This window comes from Chiloscyllium plagiosum, chromosome 24, assembly GCF_004010195.1.
Source record: "Chiloscyllium plagiosum isolate BGI_BamShark_2017 chromosome 24, ASM401019v2, whole genome shotgun sequence".
In the NCBI taxonomy this organism is placed as follows: Eukaryota; Metazoa; Chordata; class Chondrichthyes; order Orectolobiformes; family Hemiscylliidae; genus Chiloscyllium; species Chiloscyllium plagiosum.
In genome coordinates, this window is record NC_057733.1 from 44,524,621 (window position 1) to 44,543,231 (window position 18,611).

The 18,611-nt window shown below is 36.1% G+C and overlaps 1 protein-coding gene across 6 annotated transcripts in view; it reads left to right on the forward strand.

The window, feature by feature from the left end:
• Positions 1-18,611, forward strand: part of LOC122562231 (E3 ubiquitin-protein ligase rnf213-alpha-like) — a 185,504-nt gene that overhangs the window by 60,521 nt on the left and 106,372 nt on the right. For all 6 annotated transcript variants that reach the window (XM_043714953.1, XM_043714955.1, XM_043714956.1 and 3 more), the window contains 11 exons: positions 799-854; positions 3,043-3,202; positions 5,465-5,620; positions 10,481-10,579; positions 11,415-11,537; positions 11,632-11,821; positions 13,593-13,766; positions 13,871-14,011; positions 14,404-15,017; positions 16,362-16,521; positions 17,706-17,923. In XM_043714953.1, the coding sequence (XP_043570888.1) occupies positions 799-854; positions 3,043-3,202; positions 5,465-5,620; positions 10,481-10,579; positions 11,415-11,537; positions 11,632-11,821; positions 13,593-13,766; positions 13,871-14,011; positions 14,404-15,017; positions 16,362-16,521; positions 17,706-17,923 (2,091 nt within the window). The remainder of the gene's footprint in view (positions 1-798; positions 855-3,042; positions 3,203-5,464; positions 5,621-10,480; positions 10,580-11,414; positions 11,538-11,631; positions 11,822-13,592; positions 13,767-13,870; positions 14,012-14,403; positions 15,018-16,361; positions 16,522-17,705; positions 17,924-18,611) is intronic.

An 18,611-nucleotide genomic window follows, 5' to 3' on the forward strand; every position in this document is an offset into this window, starting at 1 on the left:
CACTTAGCTACATTGTACTCCATTTGCCACCTTTCTGCCCAGTTCTGCAGCTTATCTATATCCCGCTGTAACCTGCCACATCCTTCCTCACTGTCAACAACTCCTCCGACTTTCGTAACATCCGCAAACTTGCTCACCCAACCTTCTAGCCCCTCCTCCAGGTCATTTATAAAAATGACAAACAGCAATGGTCCCAAAACAGATCCTTGCGGAACACCGCTAGTAACTGCACTCCAAGATGAACCTTTACCATCAACTACTACCCTCTGTCTTCTTCCAGCCAGCCAATTCCTAATCCAAACCTCCAACTCACCCTCACCTCTGTATTTTTTGAAGTAGCCTATCATGGGGAACCTTATCAAACGCCTTATGAAACCTTATAAAATGTTTAAAATGTATACTTATGATAAGATCCAATGCAAATGTAATTCTTCCTTCTCCTATAACTAGTAACCAGAAACAAGTTGTAAATTTTCAAAGAAGTTGATGTCCAGTCCACCTCTCAATTAGCAGATATGTGTTAATCACATTATCTGCACCCGGTTTAGGGATTAAACAATTTAACTCCGTACGTATGCATTTGAGCATTCAGATTTTTTTCAAAGCACTTAACAATGTATGTATTTTCTTGATTTGGCAAATGGTTTATGATATGTCTTGGAATGACAATGTTGACCTATATAGTAGACTTTACAAAATAAATGGAGATTTTACTTAAACTTGATTACAAATATTTTTTGGCATTGTAATAATACATTTTAACTTAATTATATTGTATTTTATTTCTCATGCTTATAGAATTTAGAAAAACTGTTGAAACATGTGAAAAAAAATGTGGACAGTCCTCAAAACAGGTACACTAGTTTTTAATAACAAAATATATCTATATAATTTCTCTGTCAAGATTAATATGCAATTGTACATGCATTCCTAGACTAAAAAGGTGTCCTATAAGAAGAGATTGATTAAGCAACATCTATGTTTCTGGTGTTTAGAAGAATGAGAATAATTGAAAGGTATCAAATTCCTAAGGGCCTAAATCAGGTTGGTACTGAGACAATGTTTCTCCTGTCTGAGAAGTTTTAACAGTCTCATCAGGAGTTGAGCATTTTAAGACTGAAATGAAAGGGATGGACCATCTGATGGACAAAAACAAACATTTGGCAATAGTAGATAGACTATTACTTCAATCTTGGTTCAGCTTATGGCCTTTAGAAGTTTCTGTAACCAGGAGAGCTTACATGCTCTGTCGTTAAACATAATCAAGATGGGAATTGGTAGATTTTTGGATATTGAGTGCAGAATGGGTCATGCAACTAAATGAGGAGAGCTGAAATTGAGGGACAAGGTTAGCAATGATTAGATTACAGAGGAGATTTAAAGGACCATATTTCTTCTTCTTCCTGTTCCTGATGTTCTTATCAGTCTTTTTGATCTTAAATCTGTCACATTTTGATTGGTTTTAATTGGTATTGTCCAACACATTAGGCACTAGCCACATGTGGCTAATTATATTCCTTGTATGTGTTTTGACGCCCAGCAATTAAAATAGGATGTGTCTGGCAGCAAAAATCATAGTGGAAATAAAAATCACAGTTTTATAACCTGTTTGCTGAATTTGATGTATGTATAAATTACTTCTGTTTGCATATTTCTCAAATTTTAGTTCCCTTTCTGTCAATTCTAATGTTACTTGGCGAACAAGCCTTTCAATGTATTAGTAGCTTTACCATAACTTGAATTGAAAGTCTGCCAGATTGAAGGAAAGGTACTGATGCTCAGAGCCATTACACAATGATGGATACCTATTTGTTAGCTAAGTATAGAACAGAGTTAAGGAAAAACTTCTTCAGCCAAAGAGTGGCAAATCTATGGAATTCACTGCCACAGAAGGCTGTAGAGGCCTGGTCATTGATATGTTTAAGATGGAAATAAATAGGTTCTTGATTGTCAAGCGAATCAAGGCTTATGGGGAGAAAACAGGAGAACGGGATTGAGAAACCGATCAGCCATGATAGAATGGTGGAGCAGATTTGATGGGCTGAATGACTTAATTTCTGCTGCTATGTCTTATGGTCTTATATGGGACCTTGGGCTTCATAAATTGGGACACAGAGTACTAAAAGCAGGAAGTTATGCTGTATTTGCATAAAAATACAATTAAGACCATTGAGAAATTGCAAAGGAGATTTGCTAGAATGGTTCCAGAGATTGGGTCAGGTGAAAGCGTACTGGTGGAGGTGGTTAGTTAGAAGTTTAAACTGGGCTGTTCTCTAGTAGTGAATTCAAAGAGATTACAAGAAGATTTAATTGTGGTGTGCAAGATTAAGTCAGACTAAGATAAGGAAATGCAGTTTCTTATTTTTAAATGTTTGGACACATCTAGGATTTGGGCAAAAAATGTAGGTGGAATGTGTGGAAGAATTGTACAGAAATCTGAATTTTGGTTTTAAAGAGAATATTTTCAGGCTGCAGTGCTTAGAAGAATTTCAATAATACAGATCTATTTAACATGTGCATAAAATCAATGGAGAAAATTGAATTTTTCAGAAAAATTTTGAAAGAATCACAAAGGAATGATTTGCTATTTTAGGAGGGAGTTTGGATGGGTCTGTAATTTTACGTATATGAATTGATTATTTATAAATTAAACATGGATATATAAATCTGTACTTGCGAATGTGCACGTGCATTCCTTTAAGTATATCGTGGACAAAAGCTTGGAATAAAATATAAACTTAATATGTCACCTCCCAAAGGTTTGGTCTGAAATGTGCATGTTTTGTGTTTCATTTTGTCCATTTCAAATTTAGTGATTATCTAAAAACCTGCAACTTAATACTTGCCCATACATTGTAAATTGTGGTCTACTTGTGTATCATAAGTTCTCTTTCACTATTCTTCAATTTAAAAATATTTATCTGATTATTGGCAAACTGCATCACAAATATTATAATCAATTCATCTTTCTAACTAGTTTTACTTTTGTAGTCTTTGTAAGTTGTTTTATTTTGAGAAATAAAAACATATTTCTTTTTCCAGTGATCTTGGTGGTGAACGTATAGATGCATGCATGAAGACCAGTTTGAAAATCCATGAAAAAATATGTAAATCTTGCAAAGATAAAAGCGATGTAGAAATCATTGCCACTTCTATTGCATTAATTAGCAAGCTTGGTGAACTCAAAAAATCCTTGTTAAAGGTATCAGCAAAATAAAAGATACATTGAAATCTAACAATATATGTTTCATTTGCAAAATTATTTTCTTAGAATTATTTGTCTGAGGTGCTGAATTTTTGTTAGTCAAACGAGATGATGAGAAATATTTTTTAGTGTAACATATAAAAGATAACATAGGGTGGAATGGCTACAGCACATTAAGGTGGTGATTTGGCTTTCCATGCCTGTGCTGGCTCTCTACAAGAGCCACTCTGCTCGTCTTACTTTCTTATCATTTCACAGTAGCCCCCCAAATTCTGTTTCTGCATAATATTTTTCAGTTCAGTTTTGAAAGCTTTGATTGAAACCATCTTCACCACACTTTCAGGTTTTGCATTCCAGATCATAACTATTCACTGTGTTAAAAAGTTTACCCTCATCACTTTTGGTTCGTTTACCACAAACCTTAAATTGATCCAGTTTGGTTCTTGATTCTTCTATCAATTACTGAATAGATTCCCTATGATTTTGATCACCTCCCTGACAAAGCTGTTAATCTGAATATTTTCTTGTCTCCAGGCTGAAGAGCTTCAGCTCTTCCAGTCCATCCACCTAAAATGAAGTCCCTTGTTTTTAGAGTCATTGATGCAATTTTTGTTTCACAACCTATGTTAATGCCTTTACATCTTCCGAAGGTGTGGTGCCCAAATTGGGTTTAAAACTGGAAGCAGGGAACATGGTGAAGTTTTAAATGAATACTTTGCATCTATCTCTACAAAAGAAGAGAATGCTGCCCAGGCCACGATGAGGAAACTCTTAATGCAAGAAGAGTTTCAAAATTAATAAGATATTAGATAAAATGTTGGTACTTATGACTGTCACGGCATCAGGACTGAATGAGATGCTTGCAAGAATTTTAAGGAAAGTGAGGGGTTGGCCATAATCTTTCAGTCTTCCTTGGTCTTGGGAGGTGCCAGAAGACTCGAGAATGCAAATATTACAGCCTCCTTCAAGGGAGGTTTGAAAAGATAATCCCAACAATTATAGATAAGTCATTTTAACTTCATTGGAAACAATTATTTGGATCAGAATTATAGTCATATGGAAAAAAGTAGTTTTTTTTTTGAAGAGTCAGCATAGATTTCTAAGGGGAAGTCATGTTAAACGAACTTACTGTCATTTTTTGAAGAGGTAATAAAGCCCATGAAGATGATTTCGCTGATGTGATCATATATGTGGGTTTGCAGAAGGCATTTGGTTCAGTATTGCACAACAGACTTGTGAGGAAATTTAAAGGGTCAGTAGCAATGTGGACACAAAATTGGCCATATGATAGGAAACAGAGAGTAATGGTTTGTGAATATATTTTAGGCCGGAGGAATGTTTGTAGTGGAATCCGTCAGGGGTGTGTATTGGGACATTGCTTTCCTTGATGTATATTAATGCCTTTTGTCAATCTGGGAGCATTGGATTTATTTATCTTATCTTCATTGCTTGTGGTAATGTACCTCAATTGAACCAAGCTATCTTTTCATTGAAGGCAGACTGTTGTTCTGGTAGAGTCATGCCTTCCAATCATTGATTCCCAATAGGTTAGATCTGCTGTCTCCCAATAATTGTTTTTACTCTGGATTGCTCTTTATACTTTTCCTTAGCAAACATGAAATTTATGACCGTGTGTCCCTTAATGTTTTCCCTCCTGACTCCTAATTGATCCACCTCATTTTTGAACTAGATCTAGCAGAACTTCCATTCTTGTTCAGCCAGCAATTTGCCAATCTAGAAAACTCTCTTGAACACACTCAATAAAAAGATTTCCACCTTTCTGCTCTTCAAATTACTATCCTCATCTGTATTAGGATAATTTAAGCCCCTATTATAACCACTGTACAGTTTTTGACCATGTCATTTCGATTCAAATTTGTTCCTCTACATCTTTCCCATAAGTTGGTGGCCTGTAGAGTACACAGAATATTGTAGAGTAAACTTTGCGTTGTTTAAGTTCTAGCCAAATAGATTCTTTCCTTGACATTACCAAGACATAATTTCTCTCCAGCACTATAATTTTTTTGTTAAGCAGTACTCCTAGATCTCCATTATTGCTTTGACATCATATTGCCATGTGCCTACTTGTGCTTGCAGCTCATTGGTCATATGTTCCACACTGTACATTAATATCAATGCACTTTAAGTAATGTAATTTATATTAATAATATGATAAAATTAGATTTCATGCATTTATTGCAATATGTTTTGCGATCCCTTAAGAGGAAATAACAACTAACATTTCTTTTTTAAACTTAGATTGCAGATGAGAAATCTCAAAAGGAGGAAACCCTAATGATGGAAGATACTGAAGCGCTCTTAAAGATGGCTTTGTCATTTACAAGAGATTGGCTAAAAGATGTCCTGAGAACAGATTTGTTTTATGAAAACAGAATCGATAAGTCTGAACAGCAGGTAATTTGTGACGGAGTCTCAGTTAATTAACCTCTTAAAATATGAGAGATTATGAAATGTGGGGTTTAATCTATTGACAGTAATTGGGCATAATTGCTAACATTTGTAAATTATTGTTTTTGTCTTGAATATGCTTTTATTTACCTGTTCAATGATAGCAGTTGTTTGTTTACTTGACATCTATTACTGGCTCAACTATTCACAGTAATTTAATTCATGAGTGAAGTAATTTCAGAGGAAGGGCTTGAATTAGTATCTCTGAAAGTAGTTACATTAACCTACAGGTTAGTGATTTATACATTTATCCTGGTATCCTGTACATTATCGACAGCAATTCGACTGAGGAATAATAAAATAAAGAAGTTAAATGTATAAAGAACTGGTGTAAGAGGGAAGTGTTCAGATTCTTAGAACAGGTTCCATAGGCAGTAGAAATGTATATCTGTTTGAAAATCATTAGCTGAAACTGATATTGAAGCTTGGATCATAGTACTATTCTGTGAGTTTAAAGTGTAAATAGTTTTACCTCTTAAATTCAGAAACTGATAATTAAGATTAGTGCAAGTCACCCCTAAATCCAATACATGTTGACAATTTTAAATAAGCAGTATCAGTCACCCCTCAGGTGGCCAATTTGAGTTGGTTGTTGATTAAAGTTGGCACAGTGACTACTACGTAACCACCATCCATCTAGTTCTCTAATGTCCTTTAGGAAGAGAAACTACCATCCTTACCTAGTTTGGCCTACACATAATCCAGATTCACAGCAATGTGATTGAGCCTTAACTGCTCTTTTAGCAATTTGGTTTGGTTGTTAAATGCTGGTCTAGCCAGTGACATACTCATCTCATGAGTGAATTTAAAAAAAAATTGGTGATCTTTTGACTGGGATCTTCCATTATTATTCACTCGGACTCTGACCACTATTGTGTGTTGTCTGAATTGGGGCTCCTCTGTGGGATGTTTTACACACAGATTATAGTTTGTGAAACAGCTCATGCATAATCAAAGAGTGTGGTACTGGAAAAACACAGCAGGTCAGACAGCATCCAAGGAACAGGAGAATTGATGTTTTGGGCATAAACCCTTCATCAGGAATAATCATGCATAATCGTCTTCCAGGTACAACTTGGTTAGCTGTGAGCACAGTCAGCTGTTGGATGGTTTGCATGTTCCCAAATCGACCTGCATTGGCTTGGTCATGTAAGGTTTGATCATGGGCATTGCTGGCTGGGCCAGCATTTATTTCCCATCTCTAGTTGCCCTCAAGATGGTTGTGGGGATCTGCTTTCTTGAACAGATGTAGTTCATGTGGTATTGGCAGTTTGCTTTCCATCTTGCCGTGATTGTCTGGTTTCCATCACTTTGTTGTGCTTAATTATTTTCTTTCAATTCATATTCGCCTGTTAAGTGTTAATTGCTCTCTTCCATTGCCTCTTCTATCAATGCACTACACCCATGCTATTTTCACATAATTCTGCTCTTGTAGCTAATCTGCTAACCCCTTCCTTATAAAAGTAATATAGCAATAGTGAGGGGTGGGGGAGAAAGCAAAATGTCAAGGATGACTGAAAGTTGAGAGAAAAACTAATTGGAAGGGATGTTTATGAATCAGTTGCCAAATAGGGTTGGAAAAAGGTAGAGGAGCATTGTTCATTTGTGTGTAATAAAGTGTTTTGAACAGAATTATGAAGTATAGGCTCAAATATTTGATGGGGCAGAGTGGAAGGGAAGGTGGTTATGATTCAACAAGATTAACATAGGCATAACGTAGCAGTATTCCTCCTTGAGTATAAAATACCCAGAAATAAATAAACAAAGAGGAAGAGAAATAGCAATGTTGGTCAAGAATTTATTCTTGCACTAGAATTTAGGGAAGGTATAGAATAGTGCAAAAGTTGAAATTATTTGTTCTCGAATTTACAAATAGGGACACATTATTTTCCAATGTTACAATATAGTCAAACTTGGTAGTCACGTAGTAAGAGCTCTCAAACAGCAATGGGGTTAAAGCCAAGTGATGTCTCTCAACAATGCTGGTTGCAAGATAAGTATGCAAGGAAACATCCCTACTGTTCTTCAAATGTTCCCATGTGATCCCTTAAGTTCAGCTGAGAGCATAGACAGATATAGTGTTTCACATAAAGTTACTTATGTACAAACAGTGCAATGCTCCCTTACTATTACATTATAAGAATGACTAAACTTTAGGAAGGAATTCACTAACTCTGGCACATCAGATGGTTAATGAAAACTGTGAAATTAACTTGGTCTTCTGTCTTTTTTTCACAATTCTGCAGTGTTAAATTGTATGTGCTTCAGTCTCTGGTGCTCGGTTTGTCTTGGGGTCAAGAATGTTGCCACTGACTGATTTAGATTCAAATGTAGCACCTTGACAGTCTTTTGAGCTCAGCATTGAGTTCAACAACTTTGGGCTGCCATCTCTGCTCCCATTTTATTTCTGTTTTCTTTGTTGGTTTTGGTTTTAATCTTTTTTGGAAGCTGTTCATATCTCTGGGATTCAAACCTCCTCTAGATACATTCTTTGTTTTGTGACTTGCTCCAAAGATAGGCTGGGTGAATATAATAATGTAAGTGACAGAGAAATGGAAGGACTTCTGCAATGTGTGGGACTACTCCATAATTTGGTACATCCGACAAGAAAAGCAGCACGTTCTTGTAAATGGAACTAGATAGCATGACTAGAAGCCCCAGTTTCACTGGCACAATCCAGGTACTTCAGTAAGCATCCCAGTGTCCTGATAGTTTTCTTCAAATTGTTCAAATGTCTGAGTTTTTTGGCTGTGTTGAGGCCTTTCCCCTTTTCCCCTGCTCTATTCCATTTATTTAATTGTGGTTTTCCCTTCAGTGCCCTTGCTTGTCTATTCTTTCAAAACACTTTGGCAAATCCAGGTTTCAAAGGAGAAGGCCAATGGGTTAAGTGGTTTAGCATGCGCTGAAGGAAGCAAGGGTGAACTAAGCAGATTTGAGTTCATTGTATGACATTTCTTGAAAATTAATGCTATTTGGTAAACTTACAAGAGCAAAAGAATGGCAGCGTGGAATGTGAAAATGTCGCACTAATGTAACATAGAACTTCTTTACAAGTTAGAATGCCATATACAGAGGAACCTTGATTATCCAGGAGAAAGAGAGATCAGAGTCGAGAATGTGGTGCTGGAAAAGCACAGCAGGTCAGGCAGCATCCGAGGAGCAGATTCATTCCCGATGAAGGGCTTATGCCCAAAATGTCGATTCTCCTGTTCCTCGGAAGCTGCCTGACCTGCTGTGCTGTTCCAAAACCACACTCTCAACCTTGATTATCTGAACGATATGAGTGGGGAGTATATTGTTTGGATAATCGAATGTTCAGATAACACAGTTTAGCCAAGCATCCGGTCCTTATGATCTTGTTCAGATAATCTGAAATTTGGATAATCTAGGTTCCTGTATAGTAGTGGGTCTGAGTAGAAGGCACCTTGTTCTTTCTTAACCTTGTTGCGCCTAATCTTTACCTGCAGTTCAGTTAGTGTACTTTGTAAATTTATTCCATGTAATTCTCAATTTTTAAAAAAAAATTTTAAAAACAGGTTACATATGTATGCAATAATTTGTTTCAGTCTGGGACAGAATGATGTATGGTAGCAGTGTGTTGCAAATTAATCTTTAATTTTTTCTTGTATTTCACTAAAGTATCAAACTTCTGGTCCCAGTCAAGTAGGCTGTGGAAAATCCCTGGGTTGATATTTTGATTGTACCTGTGAACTTCCATATTTGTTATGAGGTTCTGGATTTTTGCCTTATGATGTGGGTTAAGAAAGTTGTATTATTTGCCAGCGTACTTGGTGTTCACTTGCTGTTGTATTGGTCAGTTGTGAGTTGAACATTCAGTTATTGCTAGCTTTTCCTGTTCACATAATTGAATAGATTAATTGATGGCTACATGGGTGCCAATTGGACCTTAGAAAGGCCAGTTGGAACCACTGCTTTTTTCTCTCCTGCTTCTGCTGGTGGGTTGTCTGTGTCTTCAATGAAGAGCGTACTGATGCCCAGACAAATCCAAGCATGGGAGTCACATTGACTTGCATTACTAAATTCCCCAGTTTCATCCTGAATGATGATTTTTTTTTTCTAGAGGTCAGTAGGAATGAGCAAGCACCCAGTGGGTGCAAGCAGGAGACCAGTGGTGGAAGCGGTAAAGATAAAGTAACCAAGGTCCTACCAAACCACAGGGCTGCTCCCTCATTGGAGAGGGACAATTGGTGGTTTAACCTGAGGGTCATCACATCTCAGGTGAATGAAGAGGTTGAGAAAAAGAGTCTACATGGTCACCTCAACTAGTGCAGTGCAGGAAGTGAGCCTATGCAGTTGTTGTCACTCTGCATCACAAACTAAATAACTGAGTAACTGTCCTGCCCCCAGTGGAAACACTAATTCATAAAATTATGGAGGTAATTTGTGGAAGGTCATGGAAGTTATTGATTGCCTTGACCACCTAGGAATAGGAAATTAACAAAGAGGACTGTGTAAGAGGAAAGGATAAAGTTGAAGCAGATAATTAACCTTCAGACTAGATAGATTCGCGTAAGTAAGTAAAAGGAGTGCAGGAGAAGCTGGCTGTCACAAAATGAAATTTGAAATTGCTCTTAAAAGAGGTACCCCTGTATCTCCTCCATTCTTGTAACTTTGTGAAATGGTTTGGGCTGTTTTGTATTGAAGGTGAAAATGAATGCAAATTGTTGTTACTGGACCTGTTGATTATGCAGTTTATTGTCAGTGGTTTGTTTTGCAGTACTTTGTTTTCAGACATTTTCACATGCAGTTATATTGGAATAAAACATTCTATGTTTGTTTATAAAGGTGTGGGTCACACTAGTAACCTTAGACTTTGGATGTATAAAATGGACTTCCATTTGGAAAGAAGGGCTATTGAGCGACCTGGAAGGACGAATAAAAAAGGTGGTGTATCAGCTATCCACATACATGTCACATATATGAGTATTGATATGGTAGTCTGCTTAATGTGCAACTTTTCAATTATCTATCTTGTCATTTCTTACTGCAGTGACTAACATTAGGCCAAAATTTGATCAGTATCAACAGCTCCTTTGCCCAGGTGCAAACATGGTTTTGAGAATGCTTTTAAGCAGTGTGTGGAGACAAGACAATGCAACTGTCCAGCACAAAAATGTTCTCATCTGATATTTCTCCAACACTTCCCAATAGCATCATAAGTGAAAATTGGAATCAAAGTGCTGAGGCCAATTGTAGTGTTGCACCAACAGGAACCAAATAACTCGATGCAAACCAAGGATATTGAGGCATTCCTGATTTGTATGTCTCTATAGCATAGCACTTGGTAAATGTATCCACTGTCCATAGTTTTAAGAACTATGTGATTAAAACATTGCTGAAAAGGAAAATAATGTTCATGTTTACATTGTTTATGGTGTAGTATTAGTTCCTGATGGGTGCTATTTGCATCAATCTTGTAGAAACATAGTTGTTGTGCTTAATCTATTAAAAGTAATTTGGTAATGTTTAATTGTTTGAAAGAATACAATTTGCGAACTGCTTCTGAAAAATTAGCAAGTACTCAGTTTTTCTTGCAGCATGAATTATTGATGTGCATTCAAAATGTTGTTTCTTTAGCAGAAAAGTGAAATATTGTCATTGTTATGCAGGGACTTGAATAGTGTTCTTGAATAGTGTTAATCTGTTTAATCTTAATGCATCTGGGATTCTGTTCCAGACTGAGATATTAAAATAATAACATTCCTTATCTCTTCATCAGAAAACTCCTGTGCAACAGATAGAAATTTATTGCTCCAATAGCGAGGAGTTAAGCAGTTTGCAGCCTTTAATTGCAAAATGTTTCGAGAATTGTGCACTTGATGCTGTCCATTCTATATGTCAGGTACCATCATTACAAAGCTATTTGGATACTTGCAATTTTCAAAGATTGGCTTATACTTTGTGTGCTACATTTATTTACATTTTACCCCTTCTAGGCCAAATCTGAAGGCAAACTTTTAGATAAATTGTTACGTTATGATTTGAGCAAATTTGGAAAATTATTGTCAACAATAATTGAAAAATCCTGGCTTAAAAACAGGGATGGAAAGTTTTTGGAAGATCCTGATTCTGTTGTCAAGCATTTACTTGATTGGTCAGCTGCACGAACTATCTTTAAATTGCAAGGTATGATAATGATTTTAGTATGTTTAGTTTACTGAGTAATAGTGATTGTTGATGGCCTTTATTCTGGCTGCTTCCAAAACTAGTTCACCATACCTTGACTGCCATTTTCCTCTGTGTCCTGGCTGAAAGCCACCGGTCATTTGACTAAAGATATTTTTGATCCCGAGTCATGATTGCTTTGCACAATTAGATCCGTTCCTCTCCACACTGTCAACAATTTCCTGTACTGTCTTCTTTCTCTTTTTATATTCTGAAGAAGATTCTTTTAAAATTTTCTGCTTTAGCTGATAGTACAGCAATGAAATAATACTCCGAGAGTCTAAATTACTTCATAAGTTGGCTTCAAGAATGCAAGAATTCTTATCTCTTAACTCTGATCCCAAGCTCCTGGCCTTTTCCAAATTACGCTCTACTGAAATTTACTCCATTACATCTTCTCATTTGCCAGCTTTCTTATCATATTGTTCTTGAAAATAAATCAACTTCCTTGATCCAATTTGTTTGGCCATACTTCTATCATCCAATATTCCCTTCTTATTGGGAAATCATTGGTGCAGAAGGCCACTTGACCAATCAGACAACCCCACTTACCCCAAAAGAAATCCTTGACTGTTGTGCATCAAAAGTCTGTCTGACTCGCCCTTAAATATATTTAATGTTGAAGCGTTTCAGTCCTTTCAGTAGCTATTCTGTTACGTTTCCTCAGAATCTTGTGTTTCTGCCTTGGCAAAATGACCAAACCAGCTTTATCCTGTCACATCATCTTGATTTCTTTCAATTTGCTGTCAGCAGCATCATCTGAGAAACCGGCCTTAAACTTTTTCAGTTGATGAGCTGGAATTTTGCCCTTTTTGTGTTCTGGGTTACATTGTTTTGTTGTACTGTGCCTATGCCAACTACTGCGCTGAATAGCTGTAAATAGTTTTTGAAATGTGCATACCACAGACTCCTGTATTATGGTGATAACTCCCTTCTGTCCCTTTCACTCTGTATGTTCTACATTGACTAAGTATTGTCCAACAAAATCTCTTTTTACCATTTCCTTCACGCTTACATCAAAGATAACTAAATATCTCAATTAATAGAATCTCTTTTTTAGTTATCTATGCATTGCTGAATGTTTCCCCTTGATGACAGCACCCACAGTACAATATTAAATACTCTGTGTGTTGCTGGTGACTTGTTCTTTTCTTTTGTATTCTGAACAATTCAATATAAATCTGGCATCAAGTCTTAAGTGAATTAAGATTCTTCCAGTTTAGTGCTGGCAAAACCAAAGTTATCATTTTTTTTGGCTTTCTTTCACTTTCTTTCTAAACTGGATCAATCAGTCTGCCAATTTAAACAAAGTCTACTGACTCTGAGGTTTAGTTTCAGTCCTCACATCCTTTTTGTCACCAAGACTACCTTGCACTTTCAAAATATTGCTGACATCCATCTCTTCTGTGAAGACTCTTAACCTCCACTTTTATCACTGCCAATTACAACTTTCTTAATGTCCTCCAATTCTGTTTCCACCTTTTCTAAACTGAAATGTAAGTAGGTGTTTTTGACCTGCCCTTATTTACTCATAACCTTCACCAGATTCCCTCTGCATCTTGTAACACTTCTGAAATGCGAGATGTGGTAGCGATTCCTCAACCATACCAATTTGATATTCAATTTGATCAAATTGTCAATTTAACATTACTATTATGAACGGAAATTAATCTTCATTATTGTCTCTGAGTACCTCTTCAACTGGTGCAATTTAATATATATTTCTGAATAGGAACGGACAGTAAACTTATTGATACGCTGTCAGACGAGGCTCGTCATTTGATGGCAATAGCAGATTCAGTCTTCATGGATATGATGAACAGACTTCTCGATGGCTCCATAAAAGTAAAATATTTGGACTTGATCTTAAAAAAGAAAACCAGCGTTATGGCTTTGCATAAGACAAGTAGGTTGTTTTGGTGTAAATTGTTGTGCTTAAAAATATTTTTCATATGAAAAAATGTAAATGGTATTTCTGAAAAGTTTTGTAAGGCAAAATTATTGTTGCAGGTAAGGATGGATCTTTCACAGGACAAACCCTAGAACAGTTATTGACTTGGCGAAAAGAGGAATTTGATGCATTCAATGAAGAAAGTAATTGGATGGACAGTCTCTTGAAAATGTGTAGAAAAATCAATGAGTTTGTAAAAGGTAATTTCATTTTGCTTTCTTTTGCTATAATCTTATAGCATTTTAGAGAACTGTGATTCAGAGTTTGCAGTACAGGTGGAGGGCTGTTTGCAGAGTCAAGAAATCATTAATGTGTCCATTAGACTGATCTTAACCTCTAGGAATTAGGAGTAGGTTTCTTACTTTTCATGTACAACCCTTGAAGATCCATACTTCCCTAGAATACAATTTGTCCCTTATTTTCTAAGTTGCAAATTTGCTACCAGTATTTTTATAATAAACCATTTTAGGATATGGCTTTGTAATTTATCTGCTGAACAAAGGAAAATATTTTTCACAAAGTATGATTTTATATGGGAGGAGGCTGTGTTGTATTGCTGCAAACTATTAAATAGTTATGTCTTTAATTGTAGTCGAAATTGAAGAACTTGAAAAACTGGTTGGAGCCAATGTTGAATCAAAGGCATTAAGTGAACTGGTGACCATAAAACAGATCAAAGATTTGAAACCTTTCCCCACTCAAGTTACCTACTTCACCTTAAATGAAAAGGTGAAACAAATGGCAAAAAACATTCATACTTTCAAAGATAGCCATGTTTTACAAATGTGCTGGGAAAAGGAAGCCAAAGCATTGGACAAGGAAGATGTATCTGATGAAGAAGCAGAAGCATCAGAGTTGACTTCTTCAGTATCTCTTGAAGATGTTCATACTACGATATGGGAGCCATGTCTGGATAAGTATAAGGAAATATTTAAAAAGCTAAAGGAGGGGAGTCTTACATTTGAAGAGGTCAGTATCATTTTTAAAGACTTTGTTGATCGATATGAAGATCTAAGGAGTGATTTCAAGATTATGAGTGGCTTAGAGATGAGCACAAAGGGCAACTGGATAGAAAAACGAATCCAACAAATTCGAGAATACCACCAACTACATTTGGCTGTTGAATCTGCCCAAATAATCATGAAAGCACAGAATGTATTGAACCTTACTGGAAATTTTAATGTTCTGCAAACATTGATACTTCTGGTGAGTTATTTGTTATTTCTTCCATGGGATTTGGACATTACTGTTATTGTCTGTTAATTGTCTAGAAGGCAGTTGTGGTAAATTGTCACCTCGAAGCACTGCAGTCCATGTAGGGACTCTGCTTTGTTTTTAATTCATTCACAGAATGAGGACGTTGCTGGCTAAGCCAGTATTTATTGCCCCCATCCCTAATTGCCCAGAGAGCAATGAAGAGTCAACCATTATTGGAACAGCACTTCTCCAGGGAAATAGTATTCTATCACACTTTTGACTAGGATCTTGTGGATATGTACAGGCTTGAAATGTCAGGTGGAAATTTTTAGTTTCTGTCTTACTTGAAATGGTCATTAATGGTAATTTGCTCATTATCAGCCCAAGAGTGAATGTTTAATGTTGCTTTTCATTTCAATTTCCTCTTCTCTCCTATTCAAAAGATTATAACTCATTGGATTATGGTTCCATGCATCCAGACTTGAGTGGCTAATCCAAGTGGACTTGAACTTTGATATTAATTAGCCTATAAATCAAAAAGATTAAAGCCTGCAACTCAAACAAGAGTTGAATAAGTACATATTTACAGCAATTATTTAGAAGCCACATTTCTCAGCTGCTGAACTTTGTGTGATGTGGTTGCATTATAACTAAACTTGAACCCATAATTTCCTACTGTCCACTGAAGCACAGTTGTGTCAGTCATTACACAGTAATGCACCAGGTGTCATACACCTAAGCCCAAATGCACTGACAGCCATAGCAACAGTATCAATTCTGCATTCAATCAATTATGAAACTTTCCAAAGAATCATTACAACAACATGAACATTGCTGTATATAAGTTATAGGAAAGATTTAAAACGTTGGACCTTGAGATGGTCATAACACTTCAAATTATCCATTAAGGAGGTGATAACTTGTGGAAGGTAATGGCAGGAAGATTTTATTTAAACTAAATGAAAGTGAAATGAGATTAAACCTTTTCAAAAAAGACCACAATTGTAGTAAAAAATAACTAACACAATACATTTGCTTGAGGAAATTGTTGTGCTGTTAAAGAGAGAATTGAGGAGGATGACCATAACTGTACCTAAGACCTCACAAAAAGTTACTGGACGAACAACACTCATTTGTTCTAAGTATAGTTGTGTGCTACATGTTCATTTTAAATTTTGAAAAATATATAAACAATATATATTGTTTCCATAAATCCTCACAAGCAAAATAGTTTGAATCCTGATATCTTGCACTAAGTTTTAATCAATGATTCTACTTATCAACAAAGCTTGAAATAGATCACAAAGTTTGAGGTTAAAATTGGATGATACATAATTTGATGTTTTATTTTAGACAAATGAATCCTATAAGGACCAAAGGTTGGACTGCATAAATGAGCAACTTATAAAAGCCAAAAACTTTCTTGTTGAAATTACACCCTCTCGCAGAAATTGTTTGGAAGAGCTTACTCGAAGGCAGCAATTTGTACATTGGGTGAAAGAAGCACTAGAAGGTAAATAACTTTAAAAGTATTTTTGGCTTTATGACATCTATAAATTTTAAGGTTTCTCTGTATTTTTTTCTGAAAGTCAGTTTGATCTTTGTCTCTGGTTTTGTTTGAGCTGATTCAATTTTACAGTGAAGACGCTGTGATGTTAATTGCATTTGTTTGTACTTCAGAACGGAACATGCCTGTATACTAATCTTCTGAGAAGCACAGTCAAGTACATACATATATGTATGTAAATGGCCTAAAAATTCTGACTGTATTATTACCCCACATCTCAATCTCTAGATGAGGTTTTACTTTAGTTGTACTTTCCAAGAACAAAAATTGCAACAGGATCTAATAAATCACAGAAGGTTTCAACGAACTGCTCCAGAATGAATTGAGGCCATTCTCATTCTGTAACTAAAAGCAACCATTTTGACAGTCAATTTTGGAAATAAAATTGCCACTTTTTCTGGATGTACTGCTATTTGCTATTATAATGGAGGAAGAACATTGGAGGTCAGACAGTCAGGCACAAGGCCCAGTGTGTGAACATTATAAGGGAAGGGGACGATACTCTACAAACACGTAACCAGTCTGAAGAATGTATGCGCTTTGTTTGACCCTGAGATGTAAAAGGGGCAAACTGATTTTAAGGTGTAGGTTCAAGTGCAGCAGCAAAACAATGGATCATTGATGATGAAGATTACCCCTTGCTGCCTTGTCTTATTACAGCATCCTGCTTTTCAGTCAAGTACATACATCCAGAAGACAGGTGGTTGAGGTTTCTATTAAGATATGGAGAAGCAACTTTAGGCATTTGTGATGACATGTGGTCTCCTACAGATCATGGATAAATTAGTCAACATGTTCTGTATCCTGCACAACTTCATAATCACAGAGTATGAGCCCCTAGTATACCAGATAGTTGGAACCAATGAGCAAAAACACTGCTTAACACAGGAGCTATTGTTTTGAGCATGCAATTGTAATGTGTGCTTGGGCTGCAAACCATTATCCAACAAATTTAAATAGTTGAAAACGTGTTCATCAATGGCTTTAAAATGTGAAACTATTTGAAAGTCATTAGTTTTTAGGGGTTACTTCAACTAATTTTAATCCTTTATATATTTTATTCTTAAGTTTATGTTTGTAAATATGAAAGTGAGGCTTTACCCTATTCTTCATTTTTTTTTCCTTTCCAGACACAAATGAACTCAAAGTGTTTGTTGACCTGGCTTCAATATCAGCTGGTGAAAATGACCTTGATGTTGACCGAGTTGCTTGTTTTCATGATGCTGTGTTAGGCTACTCATCGTTACTTTTTGAACTAAAGCCAAATGCTGGTTTTGCTGATTTTATGTCTTGCCTGCAGAAGTTATGGAATGCTTTAGACAATGATCCTGATCTTTCTAAGAAACTGGTAAATCAAATCCTAACTTTCAATAATAATTCTTTACGGAAGAATTATCAATGTACTAACTTCTGTTGATTACTGAACTGCTTTGAATCAAGCTTTTACTTGCTCATAAACCTAATTCTATCATTATACTTGTATTGACATTAAGAGCTATCCCTCGGTTACAAGTTGTTATACATTGGCCCATTTAGAAATCATGGTTTCATGAATACTGTAGCCAAAATTTAAAGGATATTTGAGTTGTGGAAAGGCACACCCCTAAATACTTAAAGGGTGGGTGACTGTTATGGACCAGGCCAGACTCCCCTTAAAATATTTCAAGAAGGTAGCGTAGACTCTAACTTTTATTTATTTTAAAAGCAGATGTGAAGGATATTCCAAGTGTAATGCAGCTGGTCAAACCACTCAGCTTCACGCAAAACAGAATTAATTTTAACACAAACAAAAGAAAACAAAATTTAGAATAACAACTATTTGAAAACTCAACCGACTCAATACCTCACCTTAACTCAGGAGCTGATCTAATTCCCATAACATCCCTTAAGCACATCCCCTGGCAAAAGGTAAATTCAAACACAGGTTCTTACAGGCAGGAGAGGTTTCAGGAATTAGGAATTTAGTCAGGAATCATCTGCAGAAGCTTTGAACCTTTCCTCACTGCAAGCAGCTTTCTTACTGTTATAACTAAACC